Genomic DNA, 21238 nt, shown 5'->3' with positions numbered 1-21238 from the left:
ATTACAGCATAGAGACAAGAGGGATTAGGTGTATTCACTTTCTTATAGTAAAAACAAGCTATAAGAATGATTAAACCTGGATCATGGGATAGCAAAGGGCTAAGAAGATAGACAAGACGACAAATAAAAAACTGCTTCCCCCAGTTTTTTAGAAAGGAACAAAAACCACTATATAAACTGTTTATTAACCAACTATAAAATGTACATACATACACATGTACATATATAGATAAGACAACCACACTATTATATGACTGTTATATAATAACATTACATATTGAATGACTAAAGGTAGACTTCAACGAGAATACGCAAAGAGAATTTAAAGGTCATTCTTACCAACACAAATATCAGAGAGGCAGGGTAATAAGGTTCATGAGAATAGTCAACCATTTACATTATTATATTCTTGAAACTGTTATAGCCATTCTAAAAGAATTTCTGATATTTTAACCTTCAAATTTTATATTAAAATGGCTATCTGCAAATCTCTTCTTAGACATTACTTTGCAACAATAAATACATGTGTGTTCAATGTTTAAGCACTTCTGGTTATTAATGCCACAAAATTTTTCCAAGTATCTAACTTAAGGAAAATTAAAAAGCCAAATTAGAATACTTTCTAAATCTCTAGTACAGAATTATTTTATAACCATACTCTATTAGCTACATATAGTAAAAACACATTCTTCGAGATACATAAATATTCTTATGTGGGGTATTGGAATTGGCCATCCAAAGATATGTCTCTTTGGCATGAGGATTATTTTGGGCTGGTTACTTTTAAAAAATGCAGACACGAGAGAAACTCTGAAAAGTAGAAGTTACCCGTTGTTAAGAGACATTTACATTTGTAAAGGAAATCTCCATCTGTAAAGGTGTCTCCCTCTCTTTACCAGGAAGAAGGGAGGAAGACCTTATCTCTAGAAACTCTTATCAATTCAGAAGGCAAGGACTTAAATTTGCATAGTAACCTTATTCTTGTTTACTGTGCTTTTCTGGTAATCTCCCATAACCGACTCCCCCCACCTCAGTATCCTCCTTTGCCTTCATCTCAGGAGGGTATTTAAGATGAGAATCTCTGCTGTTTTGGTGAGTTACTCAGTTTTTCTGGGTCTCTCCCATTATACACATTATAAAGCTTTGTTTAATTTTCTCCTGTTATTCTGTCTTGTGAGTTTTTTTGAATTCGTTGTCCAGCCAGAAGGACCTAGAGTGGGTAGAGGAAATGTCTTCCTCCCCTACACTTACAAATCATTTAGATATTCACAATACTGTATTACAGCGATTTAAAAGATAAAATAAAAGTAAACTCACCTGGACTCCTATTGCACTTGTTAACTTGAAGATATACAAAACTATGTCTAAAAATGGCTGTAAAATAAATATTAGAAAGCACAGAATTAATGTGTAGTTAATCTACAGATTAGCAGATCTATAATCTACTAGGTAATCTAGTACTCACTGCCTAGATTGGTAGCTAACACACCATATTAAGTAGAAAATGCTATTCAACATTTAACACATAACTGTCAACAGGCAGAGTTCCCACTATGAATAATGTGCTATCACAGTGGCAGACTAATGAATACATAAGACAGCTTTTATTCTAAAGAAACTGACAAATAGAGACCAACGTCTACTAACCATCCAGAGGGAAAAACATTTATCACTTTTCATCAACTAAGGTAGTTCTACTGTGATAAGTAACTATTAGTAACTCAGTAATTTCTCAGTGTAGTGTAAAGACACTGAATAAAATGATCTGAGTTGTAACCCCAAATCTGCCAGCTGCTTTTCTGGTTTCTATGTTACCTTCACCTGTAAAATGAGCAGCTCTTCCTGGTCTTAATATTCTTTCATTCTATTACTTTATCACAACATCTGTATGTTGAAATAATTGAGTAAGCCTATGAATCTAATTTCTGATATAAAACTCAAGCTTCTAGAAGTCAAATAATACATTAATGTACTGCTCCTCACACACAGAGATAACTGACGTACTAAAAGTTGTACATATTTTGAAGTGTTTTTCAAGAAACCCAAACTGTGTTCACTCACTTTGAGTCTTAGCCATCCCCTTCTAACGTCTGCGTTATTACTAGGATAGGCAGCTTGGTTTATTAATTGGCTTGTACTAAGATGAATCTTTTCTTTTTTGCCTTATAAATTATCAAGAAGATAGACATACTTGTAAAATTCCAGTATATTTAAACGTTGTTGACAAAAATAATGACTCATAATTCAAGTCAGAGTTCAATTAGATATTTTAAAAAGTAAATATACTGTAGTTATATAGCACCATCACAAATTAATTAATTTGATAATATTTTTCTCTATTGCAGATGTGACAAGACCTGAGCTGTAGACTTGATCAAGTGCCAAGATGTAAAGAATACGTAACAACGTCTACAGAATTACATGAACATTTTCCTATATACCCACCCCATCCCACACACACACAGAACAAACTTTAAAATGTGATAATGGGAGCAGAAAAAAAAAGAGCTGGATTACTGAAAAATTTGTAGTTGTCAGAGTTGCTAGAGTTTGAGATCAGTTAGCAAAGGCTTCTGAAGAGCTGAGTAAAGAACGGTTTGGTATGAAGTGAAAAGGTATCTTAGTAGTGGGCCTATCACGAGGGGGAAGCTCCTATAGATACATATCACTTTTCCAAGAATTTCCTATCCTCCCTCCATCCACGTGGTTGAACCAGGACCATTCCTGTTCTCACAATGTGACCTGGCCCATTGTATATAGCTTTCTGTCTCCAGACTAGATATCTGGATTAACTGTGGCCAGAGGCAAAGATACGATAAGTTCCCATCCCAGACCAAGGGAAGTCATGTGGACTGGAGTGGGAAATGGGGGATCTAAGATGGAGAGGGGAGGAGATGCTGGGTAGAAGACCTTGTAGGTGCCCACTACATGTCCTAGTCAATGCAGGAGGCAAGGGCAAAGAAGATGGATTAATGAGAAGACCACAGCAAAAGGTGTACAGGTGGTGAGATAAGACGAGTAAGATAAGTAAGAACTCAGGAAATTAGCAGGAAGAGAACTGGATAAGGCCTATCATCAGAGTCAAGAGCTTTGGCAATATTCTGGAAGGGAGAAAACAGTAAATTAGAAAACAGAAATAAACTAATACCCTGTAAAAATTTTTTGACTATTACTTAAATGATCTATTAGAATCAGACAGATTGAAGCAGAGAAATGAGCAGGAAGAAGTCCTAGCCCAGTGTTACAGGTGTGGAATTGAAAACACAAATGAGCGTCAATCTCTAACGATTACCAAAAGTACACAGGTCATGAGATAAAAATTTAAATTTGCTCTTTTCTGAAATCAGCCTGAAAAATTCATATACAATCTGTTTAAGACACTAAATTGTCAGTTCTTGGCCAAAGTATCTCACAGAAATAATATAAAAAATTAAAAAATTATAGTTGAAACTATTATAACAATTCTAATTTTCTTAAAAAAAGCATGAAATATTTATATGCTGCTGTTACGTCCAACAAATCAATGCTATATAAGTTTGCTCAGATTCAAACTTCAACAAATTAACAAATAATAAAAAGAAAGAGAGACACTCACCTTACTAAGATTTGAATACAGATCAACTACACTGTTACAAAACTTTTCTACATCTTGGGTAAGCAGCTGGTCCGGATTAGCTATTCTGTTGTCCAGATTTCCCATTTTATAATATGTGAAAGCTCTAAAATAGCAATAAAAAAATGATTTTAAAACAAACGATTTTAAAAACAAAAAAATTCACATTATACTACACAGTATAAATTCACATAAACACAGAGGTTTAGAGCTGAAAGAGGCCCTAAAGACTGTCCTAACTGATTTTAGAGACAAGGAAGCAAGTCCAGAGAAGGATGACTTGCCAATTAACAGAAGAGCCAGGATTAGATTCCAAATAGCTGAGATCTTTTCCTATGTTTCTGGGTCTAAGAGCAATTTTCTTGAAAAACATATCCAATAAAAATGAAAAACTTCTAACATCTAAATATAGTAAGTATTACTATTCAATTTAAATATTTTTAATAAAAAATAGGTTATGACTTACTGGAGATACTCCTCATAGAGGTATTTAGTTAGTCTTACTCGGAAGCACAGCTTGAGCTCATTTAACCCAAACTTCAAGAAGTTATTAACCAGAGAGATCTAAAACAGACAAACACATTTTATTGGTTTTGCTTCATTTCTACTTACTAAATTATAATTTATTTCTGTATCATTGCCTATGTCCCCAAATCCTATGATTTTTATAATTGATAGCCCAAATTGGTATAATTCAGTTCTAGTTTACTTAAAAATTACAAAGATACAAAGAGAACATGCCAAACCAAATGCAACTGGTTTATATATTATAACCTATATAACCTGCTTTGTTAAACTTTACTTCAAACTTAATTTTAGAATCTGTTAATATCATTAATTATGAGAAGCACCTTGCTACCTTTTCTTTTGTAAAAAAACTAAAAGCCAAATCTGTCCCCTTTCTACCCAATGTAAAGGACTTGCTTTTAGGAGTTCTGACCTTTATGATTCTATCTTCTGTGCCCTACTACCAGCACTATAACCTTAGACAATGGAATACTATCCACATGGTGTTTGCATTTATTAAATAAAAATGCCATTTTTCAGATTATTTCTAGAGTCATCTTTACTATTCTTTTCCATCATTATATTAAAATTAATTCTTCTATAGTTCTGAAGTCATATTTACATAAAAATTTTCTCAAGAAAACCCTGGTCTTTTGCTGAATCTCAATTTTTTAGTGAATGCTATGCTGCTTACCTCAATTTTTTATTTTAAAAGATCTAAAAACCATGTATGTCCATCCTGAAGTTCTAGTAAATCTCTGATATGTTTTCTAATTAATTGTATTTTACAACCAAGCTCTTCCTTTTTACTCCCGCATTTATAATACTAAAATTCTTAAAGGGTCAATAAAATAGAATAAAGAATCAAGCAAGAAAATCACTTATAATTTAGACCAAACACTTACTTTTATTTTTTATTTTATTTTTATTAAATTCCAATTTAACTTCAACTGTATTAGTGGTTCAAATTACTCTAACGGTTTATGGTCTAAAGCAAGGATTCTCCACCCCGGTGATTTTGTGGACACCCCTTCCCCCCTCCCTGCCTCAGCCCCCACGGGACATTTGGCAACGTCTGGAGACATTTTTGGTGGTCACAACTGGGGGGAGGGGTACTACTGCCATCCAGTGGTATGCTACTAAACATTTGAGAGACCCTGGCCTAAAGGTTAAAAAAAAAAATCATCCACATATGTATACATCCATATCCGTACACAATGAAATTGAATCACAAACAGAATTCCTTTTAATTTTTCTATTTAAAGATTGACATTGAAAAATTCTGCTGTAAGTTACAAAACTAAACTCAAAACAGGAACTTTGTATCACAAATCTTTAAAGAATTTAATATGTAAAAATCCTTAAAGATTTTAGTACGATGCAATTTTTTCCCTCTGTGAAGATTTTTAAAGAATTACACTTACGAGAGGCATGGCAGCGATGAAGTTGAATAAGTATCTCCTGAAATCTTTTCTGCTACGACCAATGATACCACTGCAAACCACCACATGCAATGCATTAGTTGCAAAAGCAGCAACATTTAACACTAAGAAAACTTCTGTAAAGCTCTAAAATTACTCCTGAAAATTTTTATTGACTCAAAAGAATAAGAAAAATGTTGGTAAAAAACATTTTCTTACAAAAACATGTTTCCAGCTTTTGAAATTTTATCATTTTAAACAGCTTGCTTGAAAATCACTCTATAAACTGCAAAATCATAAGAATGATAACTAGTTCTTTCTTAAGTAAAAATGGTAATTAAAAGGCTTAAGCTGCCACAAAAGGGGCTAGATGTTGAAACAATTAACTTTATAGATAGAGGAGTGGGTTACTATAGATAAAACAAACTAGTATTTGTTTGTTTCTTTTTAAACATTTGAACATCCTGACGCTCATGTGTATGAACTGATGGCAGGGAGACAGAGTAAGGAGAGATCAGCAGCCTCTGACAACAGAGGACCAAGAGCAGTATTTTAAGCTTTGTGAGCCATCAGGTCTCTGTTGCAACTACTCAATTCTGCGATTGTAGAGCAGAAACAGCCAAGAATGAGATTGGCTGTGCCCTAAAAAATGTTTACCATAACAGATGGCAGTGGGATGTGACCTGCAGGTCCTGCTTTGCTGACTCCGGGACTACATGATAAATCAGAAAGTAGATGCGTGGGGTTCCTCAGAGCCTCAGAACGGTTCCATAGAGCCCTCAGCTTTGTTAACACACTTCAATTAAACCAGCTCCTCTTTTGTATGTTTTTAATCTATTTTACATATTTATGTTTTTTTAACATCCATTAAGAACTTATTTAAAACGAGGGTTCCACTACTCTTTTAAAAAGTTTGAAAATTATTACACTGTATAAGTAAAGGATCTTTGAGTACCATATGTTTATGATCTAAGAAAGAGATAAAGTTTATTTGATCACATGCTCTTTTTTCAAATAACATTTATTAATATTCCCAAATGTAAATAAAATATATTTTGAGAAACACTGCACTAAATGCTTTAAACCTAGCTCAATACACACAAAAAAATGACTGTATATGATAGAGAAATAATTTGCCTTTTATGAGGGAGTAGGGGAATAATGCCAAGTAATGATAACTGGTCTTTTACAGTAAAAAAGTTCCATGGTCAAATAACTTTGGGAAAACCTGATAAACAAAGCTAACATATGTCTCTACCAAAGACCTCTCAAAGCTCTTAATGTATAGTGTGTGCATTGTAACCCTTTGAGAGCTCTGTAGCATGCAGCATTTCCTCTGTCATAGTTGGGATTCCACAGAACATACTTTGGGAAATGGTACTTGGGACTGACAGAAAAATTAACAGTCCAATTTTGATATAACTCCTAAACAGTAAAAAATTTTAAAAAAAAGCTGAACTAGAGAAAAGTTAAAATAGAACCACACAAAAAAGTTTATAGCAATAATATTAGAGACAAGCAGCAATTAAGAGAGCACAAAAAGTTTAGAGGTTTAGATTCAAATTGTCTGAACCAAACTACATAAGACCAAAGTGCTTTAGTGCTGTCCAAGCTGTGAAACACACAAGATTATAAAACTTTGGTAAAGCACATGCCATCATTCAGCAATGGTTTACCAGTGGAGTAGCAGCTATAAATTTAAAAAATGGCTTCTTGAATAAAGCCTTATTTCTGCTTATTATTCCGCTGCAAAAGAGAAATAACAGTTAATAAAGAGGAATTTTACTGTGGCCCCAATCATTATTTCTTCCAAAACACATAAGGATCTTTACAAAAGATAGTTCGATAATTTTAAAATGCTGTTTGTAGTCAAATGGGTGAAAATAAAATATGTCTTTCTGATTACATATAGCAGTACTAAGGTATGAAAGATTCTTCTCCGTATAGTGGAATTACCACAGTTTCTATCCTAATGAAGGGTCTGTCCTATTAAAATCTGACCACGCTGCTAACAAATAACCCCAAAAGATGTAAAGGACATTAAAATCAAATACATTAAGGACCATAACAAGTCTCTCTGAGACTCTTTTTTAGCAGAAATACATGAATCTAAACCTACTCTGGAAGGGGCAAAAAGGAAAAGACAAATAAATCAATTTACAGTGTAGCTTTAGTAGCAAATTAGAGAAATTTGTTAATTTTTCAAATAAAATTGTTCCATCTTAAGAATTCACAATATTTTAAAACTTTTAATTTGACCAAATATCAAAGATCTCATACATAGGAGAAGTTCAAAAATATTTACTAAGGAGAAAATTAACAGTTAACTTTTAAAACAACTGTTTTACAATTGGTGAATTCGGGCTAAGAGTATAAGGAAGTTCCTTATACTATTCTTGGAACTTTTCCATAAGTTTAAATTGTATCAAAATAACATGTTTTTTAGAAACTCTTAAAAGTTTTTTTTTTTTTTTTAAAGATTTTATCTTTTCCTTTTTCTCCCCAAAGCCCCCCGGTACATAGTTGTGTATTCTTCGTTGTGGGTTCCTCTAGTTGTGGCATGTGGGATGCTGCCTCAGCGTGGTCTGACGAGCAGTGCCATGTCCGCGCCCAGGATTCGAACCGACGAAACACTGGGCCGCCTGCAGCGGAGCGCGCGAACTTAGCCACTCGGCCACGGGGCCAGCCCCTTAAAAGTTTTTTTTGTTTTTCATTTTTTTCTACATCTCGTAACTCAAGCTTAAAACTGAGTACACCCAACAAGTTGATTACTCCACCTAGTAGAGTTATAAAAGCTGGTTCATGCTACATAATAACTTTCCTCTTATCCATTATCACTAATTAAATTAATGCACCATCGGCTGATGGTAGATGATGATCAGAAAAGCTTCCGGAGAGGGGAAAAAATAGATCCGCTGCCAACAAAGGGCAATCAGCACGGGAATGGGCCTCAACTCCCAATGTGGAAGCTAGATCAGCAGTTTTTAATCTTGGCTGCACGTTAGGATCACCCGGGATGTTTCAAAAGTAATGACTAATTGAATCAGAATCTCTAGGGGGTGGGCCCACGCATTAATAGTTCTCAAAATTCTCCAGATGATTCAAATCAACCAGTAGCCAAAATTGAGAACCACTGAGCACTACAGAAGACAACAGGGTGAGGCTTTCCAAAACTGACCAGAAGTGAGAATGTATAAATACACCCAACTCAAGTGTGAGAGTAGAAGACTATCAGATCTACATGGTCTCAAAAATGTACTTCCTCGTACCCTTTCTCAGAAAAAGACTGCTTCTGCCAAAATGAAAAGGTAAACTGAGGAAGAGAAAAATAAAAGGTCCAGAAAACAAGTTATTTAATGCAGGAGAGAAAGATGAAAGAAATTCCCAAGATCACGATAAAAACAAATTCAAACCTGACCTCTGGTAGGCCTAAAGAGCAATCAATCCTGATTCCAGCAGGAAGACAGGAAACTGACAAGAAGTATGGGGGGGCCGGTAACAGGTAAAAATGGAGAGATGACCTGATGTGTTTAACCATATTACAATACTGAAAAAGATTTTACAGTGTTGTCAGTAAGCTTGAGCTGAATTAGTAAGAAGGAGGTAAAAAACTAAAGCACACAAATAAAAACATGCAATTTCTAAATACTAGGAAAAACAAAAAGTTGTGTATAAAACTTACACTTTGGTAGTATACTTTGGTATACTAACAAGTATACTACCTTATGGCTCAGCTGTATACAACAGTCAAAATCATGTAGAGAGTAAATTCTGATTTAACAAAAAACTGTGACATCACATTGAGAGGGTGAGCATGGGTGTGGCCAGGCATGTGAAAGAGCTCATCTTCCAAAGTAGGAAATAAATACATACTCTCTAAAACTGAAAAATCTAGAAACAGTAATGCAGGTACGCTACACTGAAATGCAGAGATAAAGTAAGAGAAGAAACAGTAAAAAGAATAGAAAACGAAAGGAACAGTAACAAGAATAGAAAAGGACTGGCTCTGGGAACGCCAGTTCTGAGCGGGAGGAATAGGGCAGGGCACTGGGGTGTTTGTGAGTAGTCCTGAGAGACTACTTGACATTAAGCTATGTTCAGGTATCACTTTTTAAGCTATTCCTGCATTACCCTGATTAAAATAAAGAGGCACGGGACCAACCACAGACTTCAGGGAGACCCGCGTGCTGGAGTAGAGGAACCTACTCAGTTTACACACGAGCAGAGGCACAGGTCAGGGCTTTACTCCTAAGAAGACAACCCTCGTTATTCCCCTCGAGATGAGTCAGATAACATATGTACAAAGCATTTCTTCCTCTTCCTACGTATCCTCTAAGAAGCAAATCAAGGATACGAGAAAAAAACCTGTATTTCAAAATGTGGGAGCATTTAAAAATTTTAAGTACTGTCATTCAAAAAGTTACATTAAATATTTTAAGAAATTTTCTGATAAAATATTGCATACCAGGAAATAAAATTCCAAGAAAAATTTTTTACTTTAACATTCAAATTGGTATCATGAGAAATAAATTCTTTATTAACAGATACATGTTAATATCCCAACTGTTATTTTTGCTTTTAAACTCAAAATTATCAACTGCAGTGATTAATAATATGTAGAAATACTACAGGAAAAATATAGGAAACGGCTAAAATTTTTTTTTTCTTTTTAATAAACACTCTCAATGTAACTCCCTGAAGGGCTTTGATATTTTCCTTCAAATTATCTCATTAATTTTAGACATTCAACTTGGTGACTTTTTTAAACCCCACCATAGCATTTACTATATACTGCATGTTAATTTTCTGTGTACTCGTCTCTAACCCTCTCTAAACTGTCAGCTCTGCAGGCCTCGGTACAGGGGTTCTCCTGTTCCCCAGCACATCCCCATCATAGAGGAGCAGAGTGCCTGGCACATGGGAGACATTCAGTAAATACCTCTTAAGTAAATGAACAAAGACATAATTTGACCTAAGTATTTATCCCTATTTCAGAATCTATTTCTTGCTTATTAAGACAATGCTTAATAAGAGACAAATTAGTATTTCATACATATGGGAGAAAGGTGAACAGAAGAGTACCTTTCAATGAGGGTCCCATTTTGAATCATCCAAACATCACAATACGTCCGAGACACCAGCATAACAGCAATAAGTATCAAGTAACCTGTCTAAAATAAACCAGATAAAGCAAATTAAATAAACGTATCTTAGAAAGTTAAAAGAAACATTATGTTGGTAAAGACTTTTGGTTTCTAAGTTCAAAGCTTTATTCTAGCTTTAATACAGTTGGCTGACATTTTTCCTACAGGCAATTTTTAAATACAACTTTAAAAGAATTTTAAAATATAGTATAAATGGAAAGGGCCTTACAGATGATTTCATCTAACTTTTTCATCCAGAATTCAAAAGTGCATCCCAGGCAGGTCAAATGCCTTGCCTTTATACAATTAGTCTGTGACAGAAACTAGCAGTATAACTTAGATTACCTGAATCACAGTATATTGTGATTGTCCTATATATATATTTTTTTGTGATTGTCTTATATTTTTAACATACAACTTTAATAAAGAAAAATGACAACTGTCAATATACAGTTAAATAATAAATATGAAGCCTAAAATTCTACCTACTAAGTAGAATAAATTTGGTTCAATTTGTTAGAAAAATCTCTAATAGTGCCCTTGCCCTCACAGGGCTTTCAACTTAATGATTAAGGTAAGGTTTACACATAAAAAGTAAGAAAACAGACCAATGTAGGTAGGGATATTTGCATTATTTCATGTGATAAATGGCAGGATGGGAAGATCTCGGCTAGCAAAAGAGGGTTATAACATTAGAAATATATTAAATAGACCAAGGAAAACAAGTGAGAGAAGGAGGATTATGAGAAAAAAAAATAAAAGATGAAGGATTTAATGGAAAATAAGAAACAGATTACAATCATATGAATTATGGCATCACATATCCAGCAGAGTTTAGGCAATATAAAACTACCACAAGCTTCTAGGTAGAACCAAATGTTAAAAAGTGCTTAGGGAACATTACTTAAGCAATGCTGTGCAAGATGGAATATGGAGGGGAGAGATGAGAGGCCGAGTGACCAGCGAGGAGTCAATTGTCTCTCTGTGTGAGGTGAGAATCCACCCTCCACTTCCCATACACGCATTCAAAGCTGATCTTAAACTTTCTAAAGTGGAAGGATACGGCAGTAACTTAGAAGCTAAAGTCAGGGAAGAGGGTGTGTGGCAGGGCGCTATTTGTTGGGTAATGTGTTTAATTTCAAAGTTATGGAACTGAAGACTAGTTGGAAAAGGAGAAGTAAAAAGACCAATTAAGAGATTATAATAATCCTGACAAGATATAGTGAGAACAGTAGAAATGGAAAGGGAGAGACTAATTTAAGATAAACTCAAGGATACCTGGAAAAACACTTAAAATAGAGAGACAGATTTAAAAAGTGTCGATGTGATTTCATTTTTATTAAAATACGTGCTCACACACAAGAAGATCATACTTCAAAATAATGCAGAAGTTCTCTCTGAGTGGGTGGCTGACAGACAACAAGAAGAAAAAATCTCTCTACATTTTCCTATTTTTCTTCAAGTAACATGTATTCTCTTCATCTAATTAGGAAAAACCAAATATTATTAAGTTGTTTTTTAAGAGTTTCTCAAGACATAATGCTGAAATGAGGAGGAAGGAGAGCAAGTCCAGTGTGATGGAGGAATGTGCGTTCTCTTTGGGAATTATGGCGCTTTTGAAGTATCTTATCCTTTTCATGCTACTAATAGATTATAAGGCTAATGCTTTTTAAAATTTGAACAACAGGAAATATTATGTTTTAAGAAGATAAATGTGGCAGAAAAGATTAAAAAGGGAAGATTCTTTGAAGTGGGACTAATCAAAGAACACTATAATATCCAGGTAAGAACAGTTAGAAGGAAAAACGATCAGATCCCAGTCACTGAAAGCATGGGGAGGTATGGGGAGGAGAAAGAGTCAAAGGTGATATTTCTAGTTGTATAAAAGGAGAATACTGAGGTAATTAAAGATGGAGAAAACAATTATTTTATTTTTTAATCATTAAAAATACTTATCAAATAATGATAATCTTGATTAAAGAGCAAAGGAAGGGATAATAAAACTGTTCCTATAACCAGCTCATTTCCTGAAAATACTTGAAGAATTCAGACATCATTCTTGTATCTTAAGAATATATTCAAATATAACGAATAAATCCTCAAACATATTTTATATCAATGTGATTTATTAACATCTGAATGTAATGAAAAGGTCTGTCTTTCTAAATTTAATGTTGTTTCATTATAATAAGCAACACCATTTAGGGTAGCTGCACTGAAGAACTCTAGTATTTCACATAAAATATAATGAAATATTTCATACACAAGCAAAAACTATTTAAAAATTGGCAATGAATAAGAGTACTTGCATGACAAGAAATGATTTAAAGATAAAAATTTAGTAGTCGTTGTCATTACCTACATAGTAAACATTTGACCTGTAGTATAAAGAAAGCTTTATAATTCTATTGTTCTGATCTTATGTAACCTTCAGAGTTGAACACTTAATACTATAATTTTATAAGACTTACCTCTTTACAAAATGTTCTAGGGACCATGATTTTCAGAATCCGTGTGAGCCTTGAAAAAAACACCTTGTCCACCACAGCTCGCTCTTTTTTCCCCTCTTTCTACATTAAAAAAAAAAAAAGCTTTTACGATTGCTATAACAAATCTACAACAAATAAGATTAAAGAACCATGTTTCATCTGCATCAATATAAACAACTCTTGAGATGGATATTGCATTTAGAGAACACAGACTTGTACTGCTCTGCATATTCAAACACGCTTTCAAGAAAATAAGATGTTACCAAATACTGAATAAGGAAGTGGGAAGTTCTGGAGCCATGTGAATACCTGGGAGAAGAACACTGCAAGCAGAAGAAACAGCAAGTGCAAGATACCAAGGTGAAGGCCTGTTTAACATGCTTGAGCAACAACAAAATGGCCAGTCTGGCCAGAGCGGTGAGCAAGGGACAGCAGCAGCAGATGAGGTCAGAGAGACAGCTAAGCAATGGTCAAGTACTTACTGATGGTTTATTATCCACTTCCTGATCAACAGCAGACATTTTTTAAAAATCTTGCACAGGAATTTTCCTGATATCAATTACAGGAAACTTTTGGATTCCTAGATTTATCATTTATCATTTCCAAGAGGCAATCTGCCAATTCACTCTCTCTTCCTCATAAATTCAAAGATAAACAAGGTTCCTTCACTCATACAGTTCCCATTCTAGCAGGGGAAACATAGATAAAAAATAAACCGATAAATAAATAGTTACAGACAGTCTAGGCAGGGTAATGAAAAAAAGAATGATTCAGAAAGGATGACAAGAAAGGTCTCTTTGGGGAGGTGACATTTAAGCTGAGGCATAAATAAAGTGAAACCATGTGACTATCTTGGAGGGAGGAGTACAGTGAGGCACAGGGAACTCCAGGCACAAAAACCCAGTGAGAGGAATAAAATTGGTGTGCACACTGAAGAGCAAGATGACAGCATTGCTAAGGCAAAGGGAACAAGAATGAGAGAAGCTAAAGAGTGGGCAGGGCCTACAAAGGACAGAGCCTTGAAGCCACAGTAAAGATAGAGAGTACATTGTCCATATAGAGGGAAACTCCTGAAGATATTTAAGAGTAGTAATTAATCTTGTTATCTTCAGAGATTTCTTCATTTTCATTGATTCATGAAAATGAAGGTATAAAACCATTTGCAAGGATGCATGTGACATGAATTGGGTATGGTGGAGGCTATTTACTTTATGTCCCTTGGACTGTTTGGAAGAACAGGCAGGAGAAACTTCTTGGAATAGCTAAGACACTCCAGAAAGACCTCATCCCACACGAAGCCCCTTCCCCAACTCCCATAATCACAGCTCACTTATTTGTTAACTACTAAGCTCTTGAAAAACAAATACCCATGGCATAGTAAATCCTATTATTTAGACAAACTTTGGTGTAAATATGTTTTAATTAAATTAATACCTAACTCGAGCCTTTTTTTTCCAAACTCTTTTGGTGAGGAAGATTGGTCCTGAGCTAAAATCTACTGCCAATCTTTCCCTTTTTTTACTGTTTTTCTCCCCAAAGCCACACTACACAGTTGTACATCCTAGTTGTAAGTCAGTCTAGTTCTGCTATGTGGGATGCCACCACAGCATGGCTTGATGAGCAGTGTGTAGGTCCAGGCCCAGGATCCAATCCGGCAAACCCCAGGCCACCAAAGCAGAGTGCACAAACTTAACCACTTGGCCACAGGGCCAGCCCTTCGATGAGCCGTAAAGTGAATAGTTTCTGTACTGAATTAGAATAATAATAATAATAATAATAAGCTACCATCTATATGTCAGACACTGTGCTAAGTGATTTATATATAATTCTAATAAATAGGCACTGACCGTAGTACAGAACTGCAGACCAAGAAGGGAAGTCTGAAGGCGCTATGTTTGCGGAGTTACATCAGGAAGACTAAGATAGAAAGAAGTGAGTAAGAATCAGCCTACCCTGTATCTGCTGGAACAGAGTTCAGGTCTTTCAAACCTTATGTAGGCTGCAAACCTCTTCCTACTGAGTAACAAGCCCAGTTTATTTCATTCACACATGTATGCACTTATTCATTCAATAAATACTATTTACAGCCATCGCTCTTTATCCTCAGGTTCTGCATCCCCAGATCCAACCAATTGTGGATCAAAAGAGCTATACGATGGTTACATCTGTACTAAACACGTACAGATACTTTTTCTTGTTATTATTCCATAAACAATACAGTATAACAACTATTTACATCACATTTACATTTTATTAGGTATTATAAGTAATCTAGAGATGATTTAAAGTATAGGGGAGGATATGCATCGGTTATATGAAAATACTATGCCGTTTTATAGCACAAGGTACTTGAGCATCTGCAAATTTTGGTATCTTGAGGGTTCCTGGAACCGGTCCCCTGCCAATACCAAGGGATGACTGCACTTGGTCCATGGCACTGTTCTAAATGATGGGGACACACCAGCAACCAAGACAGACGAACAGCCCTACTCACAGTCTATTCACTTTAGCCTGCCTTTTCTCAAGTCGAACCTTACAACTTCAACCTAAATCTCCCCTTTTACTTCCCCAAACTAAGAAAACATAGGAAGAAAAGAATGAAGAGAAGGCAATACATATCAACTACCTTTTTCAAAAAAAGTTAAACTTCTACTCTCAAGTTTTTCCTCCTGTCACGGTCTTCCTGCCTCACCTCATCCCACCTGTAGTCAACATCCTTCTCCATTCCTAGCTTGATCCTTAGACAGAATAATTCCGAGGTGAAACAGCCATCTTCTGACTTAAAGAGAGGACTACCTACTTCAAGCCGCTCTCAATAATCTAGAGCAAACAATGTTTAACAAAAAAGTTAGAAGAAAGTAACCGTGAAGCTTTAAATAATAGCAGCTACCTAGTATATAATTCCTCCTCCTCTTCTGTTCCTGTGTCACCGCTCCTATTTCTTAAGCTGTCTGAAAACTGACTCAATTTTCAGTACATTTCAGTCTATGAAGGGAACTATATACTTCCTAAAGTCATCACACCGTTTTCTGCAAAGAAACACCTGGACTGGAGGGTTGGCTCCAAAAGGCTGAAGAAATATTAAGATGCTCTAACATTTTCAATACATAATAAAATTCATACCTGAAACCAAACTAAATGAGAATAACTACAGAGACAGTACATTTCATAAACACTACTAGTTTCTCCTAAGAATTCATTTTAAATTCACAATTGACTTTCCCCACCTCTAAACTTCTCAGTAATTTTTTAAACATAAAAAAACACTTTAATGATATAAATCTAACATGTAAATAATAGAAAAAGAAAACCATTAGTTACAGACCATTTAAGAAGTTAAAGTAATAATGCAACCAGAAGAAGAAATGTATCTAATATTCAGCAGGCGACAAGGTCAAGGGCAATGAGAAGTTCCTAGTGATGTGTCAATCAACTTAGAAAGGTGAGATGAACTAGAACTGACTGAAAAAGATCAATGTTTGAAATAGCAAACAAAATAAAAGGCCATATGGTGCCATCAAGAGTGTAAGCATTACTACATATTGTTGGGGAAAGTGTAAATTAGTACAACTATTATGTAGCATCTATCAAAATATAAAACGTACACTGACTATAAAATGTAAAATAACGCTGCAACTTTACTTTTAAGAACGTATCCTACAGCTATTCCTGCACATATGCTTAAAGACAGAAATAAAAAAAACTTGCACACTGTTTATAATACTATAAAACTAAAAACTTAAATGTTCATCAATAATGAGATAATTACATAAATTCTGGTAAATGTATGCAATGAAAATTCTACATAATTGTAAAAAAGGAAGCAGCTCATATTCATACAGTAGAATACTATAGAATAGTTAAATTAACTAGATCTACACTTATCAACATAAACGATCTAAAATAACATGCTGGGAAAAAAAGTGAAATGATACATAAAATGATTAGATTTATAGAAATTTTCAATACGCAAAATAATTCTATCGATATTGTTTACGAAGATATACATACATACACACCCACCAAAAGTATAAGAATATGCATGGGAATGTTAAATACCAAACCCAGCACAGTATTTACCTTTATATATTTTGAACTTTATACCATGCATATTACGTCAAAATTAAATGAGCAGTATTTTTTTTTTTTTTTGAGGAAGGTTAGCCTTGAGCTAACATCTGCTGACAATCCTCCTCATTTTTTGCTGAGGAAGACTGGCCCTGAGCTAACATCCATGCCCATCTTCCTCTACTTTATATGTGGGACGCCTACCACAGCATGGCTTGCCAAGCAGTGCCGTGTCTGCACCCGGGATCCAAACCAGCAAATCCTGGGCCATCAAAGCGGAACATGTGCACTTAACTGGTGCACCACGGGGCCGGCCCCAAATGAGCAGTATTTTAAAGGCAAATCAATTCTCTCTTTATACTATTTTCTAACTCCATTCAATCTTTTTCTCCTTCTTAAATCTCATGTCTTATGAAAATTCTCACTCCACTCATCCAACCAAAGATTATAAAATATTTCAGTGAAAAGATTCCTTTATAATTGCTTTCCCTCATAAGTAACATTCACTGCAGAAAAACTAGAAAATCCTGATGAGCAAAAATAAGGAGCCTACACCTACCATTTAGAGATATCAACTATTAATATTTGACACATATCTCACCAGATTTCATTTTAGCATATATATATGTGTGTGAACTTCCTATAAATTTTACAAATGTGCTATCAGTGTGCATACTGTCTTAGATCTTTTTTTTGGTCAACCATTTAATCTACCCTAAATTTATTTTGGCCACATTATATGATTTACAAATAAGAATATGCTAAAAAAAAAAAAAGTACAAAAAGTAGGAAGAATCAAAAAAATGAGCGAATGAATTTAGCTGTACTGACTAGTTTCAATGATGTCCTAGAACTCACAGATACGCAGACAGCAGATACAGCTAGGATAACTGAGGTTTGATTACTCAAATATAATTTAGATATGAGAGATTATGAAGATGGAGATATGCCAAAAGACTGGAGATAAGCATATCTTCTCTCATTTTTCAAAGCCTTGGAAAAACAGTATGGAAAATAAAGAATAGCAATTTTAATGTCAATTTCCATGATATTCAGAGATTAGTTAGACATTAATATGGAGAGTTTAGGAAGACTTAAGAGACACTGATAACTAAAAGCCAGCATGAGTTTACTAGAAATAAGTCATGCCAAACTCTTCTAATTTCCTTCTCTGTTAAGGATACTACACCAGTATATTAGCTGACTTGTACAATGGAAGCTCCATGAGGGCAGGGACTCATTTTTATAACTGCTATGCACCCAGAGCCAAGAACAATGCCAGGCATATATGAGGGGCTCAATCAATATTTGTTGACAGATCGACCCAATAAATGAATTAATAAATTAATCAAGGAATTTGATGTTTCTTATAAAATTATTGTGGTCTTAAAGGAGAAAATAAAAACCAGATTTTGCTACAGTTGGATATAGTCAAAGCTGAATAAACCATAACAAAAAAAAAACAAAGATTAAGACATGCCACAGAGGGATTTCCTTGGTCCTTACCTCATCAATACTATCTGCTATTTTGAGGCAGAAAGAGAAAGTGAATTAACTCTGTTGGTAATACTTCTACCTAACATACTAGATGTTAGAATTACATTCAAAATTACACTAATAGTGTCGATATACTATAGAACAGACTAATAGACGCAATAAGCTGACATTTACAGGGATAAATTAACGTTTATTTAAAAGAAAGCAAGTGAGTTAACATATGACCCAGCAATTCTACTCTTAGGTATATATCTAAGAGAAAAGAAAACATATGTCCACACAAAAACATGCACATCAATGTTCGTAGCAGCATCATTCATAATAGCCAAAAAGGGAAAACAAGCTAAATTTCCCTCAACTGATGAATGGATAAATAAAATGTGGCATATCCATACAATGCAATACTATTCAGCAATAAAAAGGAATGAAATACTGACACATGCAACAACACAGATGAACCTTGAAAACATTGTGCTAAGTGGAAGAAGCCAGTCATAAAAAGCCACATATTACATAATTCTACTTATATGAAATGTCCAAAATACGCAAATCAATAAAAACAGAATGTAGATTAGTGGTTGCCAGGGGCTTGGAGGGAAGGGTAATGAGAAACGACTACTAAAGGGTAAGGAATTTCTTTTTGGGGAGATGAAAATTTTCTATTAGATAGTGGCGATGGCCGTACAATTCTGTGAAAATACTAAAACCACTGAATTGTACATTTAAATGGATGGATTTTATGGTATGTAAATTATATCTCAATAAAACTGTTATTAAAGAAAAGAAAGACATCAACTAATGAATACAAATGTAGAAGACCTGTCAACAGAGTCATTCATCAGAAAGACATCTGAAGATGACCATTCACCATAAACTCCAAATGTAAACGGCAGTTATAGCTAGAAAAGTAAAAGCAACTTTAGGCTGAATTCTAGCAATATAGTGTTCACACCAAGAGATGTAATAGCGCTGTTGTATTCCATGCTAGCCAGACCACATCTGGACAACCACATTCTACTCTAAGCATAATGTGCAGACAAACACACTAGTCCAGGTCCACAGGAATGCGTACAGAATTGAAAAAGGATCAGAAACCACGTCACGTGAGAAACAGATGAAGGAATGAAGGTTGCTTAGCATGGAAAAAAAGACTCCGAAGATAACGACTATGTTTAAACAGTATGAAAGTCCATTAGAGAAAATAAGAGTAAACTTGGCCTGTGTTGCTACAAAAGACAAAATAGAGTCAATCATTAAGAGGCTAGAGGGAAAAGATTAATCTCATCACAGGCTAGAACTAAAACAGTTATGGCTGTCTCCTATGTAGTACTCTCCATCAAATGAACAGATTCAAGTCACCTATCAAGGATTCCTATTTCAGGAAGAAGTCCTATAATAGGTAGTACATTGGAGATGATATTTAAGTTTCCTTCTAATTCTTCAATTCTATGATTTTATCCTAATTCAAAAATTATACTACAAAATAAATGAAACATATGCATGAAATCCCAAAGAGATGATTTAAAATTTTACCTCATTGTTCTGTAATGGTGGTTTTCCATTTTTCTTACTGTAGAGAAAAAGAAAAAAGAGAAAAAGCTTTACTTGCAAACTGTTCCCACCATAAAAATTATTATTATTTTTTTTAAAGCTTTTAGTTTTTTTCCTTTTTCTCCCCAAAGCCCCCCGGTACATAGTTGTACAATCTTCGTTGTGGGTCCTTCTAGTTGTGGCATGTGGGACGCTGCCTCAGCATGGTTTGATGAGCAGTGCCATGTCCGCGCCCAGGATTCGAACCAACGAAACACTGGGCCGCCCGCACGGGAGCACGTGAACTTAACCACTCGGCCATGGGGCCAGCCCCAAAAAATTATTTTAAGATATCAAAAGAATACACCAAATTCTCCAAATGAGTTTCTTCTTTTACATATCATACGGAAATAGAATATATTAAATAGCCCAGCTGCCTCTTACTAAGTATAATTTATAGAAAGTGCTCAGTAAATGTTAACTACTACTATGGCGTATCAGGCATCATGTTGACAATTGACACACACACACACACACTTATTTACAAATTCTCCTATAGAGAGGTGAAGTCTATTTCTCCATCCTTGGATCAAGGCTTGGCCATGTGAACTGCTTTGGCCAATGGGACATTAGCAAACTGACACAAGCAAGGGCTTGAAAAATGTTTGTGCATTGGGCCCTCTCTCCTGCTGCTGGGAATCTTTTCCTAGCCTTGTGAATAATCCCAGGTTAGTTACCTAAAGGACGAGAAAACCACGTGTCACTCCCATGTTACAAATGAAAAACTGGCTGGGAAGAAAGTCAAGAGCATGCCAAGGTTCATGGCACTCAAAGCAGTTAATTTGGCACTTGAACCCAGGTCTGACTATTATTAATCCAGGCTACTTCCCTAAACAAAATAATAACCAGGCTTAGGTTCTTTTTATAGCACATTACTATAGCATCCTATGTTTCTATATAACATTGATC

The 21238-nt window shown here is 34.9% G+C and overlaps 1 protein-coding gene across 4 annotated transcripts in view; it reads right to left on the bottom strand.

Annotated features, from left to right (window-relative positions):
• ABCD3 (ATP binding cassette subfamily D member 3) overlaps positions 1 to 21238 on the bottom strand; it is a 75352-nt gene that overhangs the window by 28604 nt on the left and 25510 nt on the right. Inside the window, exons 2-9 of one of the 4 annotated variants that reach the window (XM_070486870.1) lie at positions 20273 to 20309; positions 13657 to 13859; positions 13157 to 13255; positions 10624 to 10712; positions 7218 to 7287; positions 4080 to 4177; positions 3596 to 3719; positions 1318 to 1374 (exon numbers count right to left, since the gene is read on the bottom strand). In XM_070486870.1, coding sequence (XP_070342971.1) covers positions 1318 to 1374; positions 3596 to 3719; positions 4080 to 4177; positions 7218 to 7287; positions 10624 to 10712; positions 13157 to 13255; positions 13657 to 13695 — 576 coding nt within the window. In that variant the 5' untranslated portion in view covers positions 13696 to 13859; positions 20273 to 20309. Of the gene's footprint in view, positions 1 to 1317; positions 1375 to 3595; positions 3720 to 4079; positions 4178 to 5544; positions 5615 to 7217; positions 7288 to 10623; positions 10713 to 13156; positions 13256 to 13656; positions 13860 to 20272; positions 20310 to 21238 lie in introns of all 4 variants that reach the window. The other 3 variants (XM_044748874.2, XM_014836344.3, XM_070486869.1) reach the window with 3 other exon arrangements.

This window comes from Equus asinus, chromosome 16 (genome assembly GCF_041296235.1).
Source record: "Equus asinus isolate D_3611 breed Donkey chromosome 16, EquAss-T2T_v2, whole genome shotgun sequence".
Taxonomy (NCBI): domain Eukaryota; kingdom Metazoa; phylum Chordata; class Mammalia; order Perissodactyla; family Equidae; genus Equus; species Equus asinus.
The sequence above is the reverse complement of the archived record's forward strand: the minus strand, read 5'-3'. Positions and strand labels throughout refer to the sequence as shown.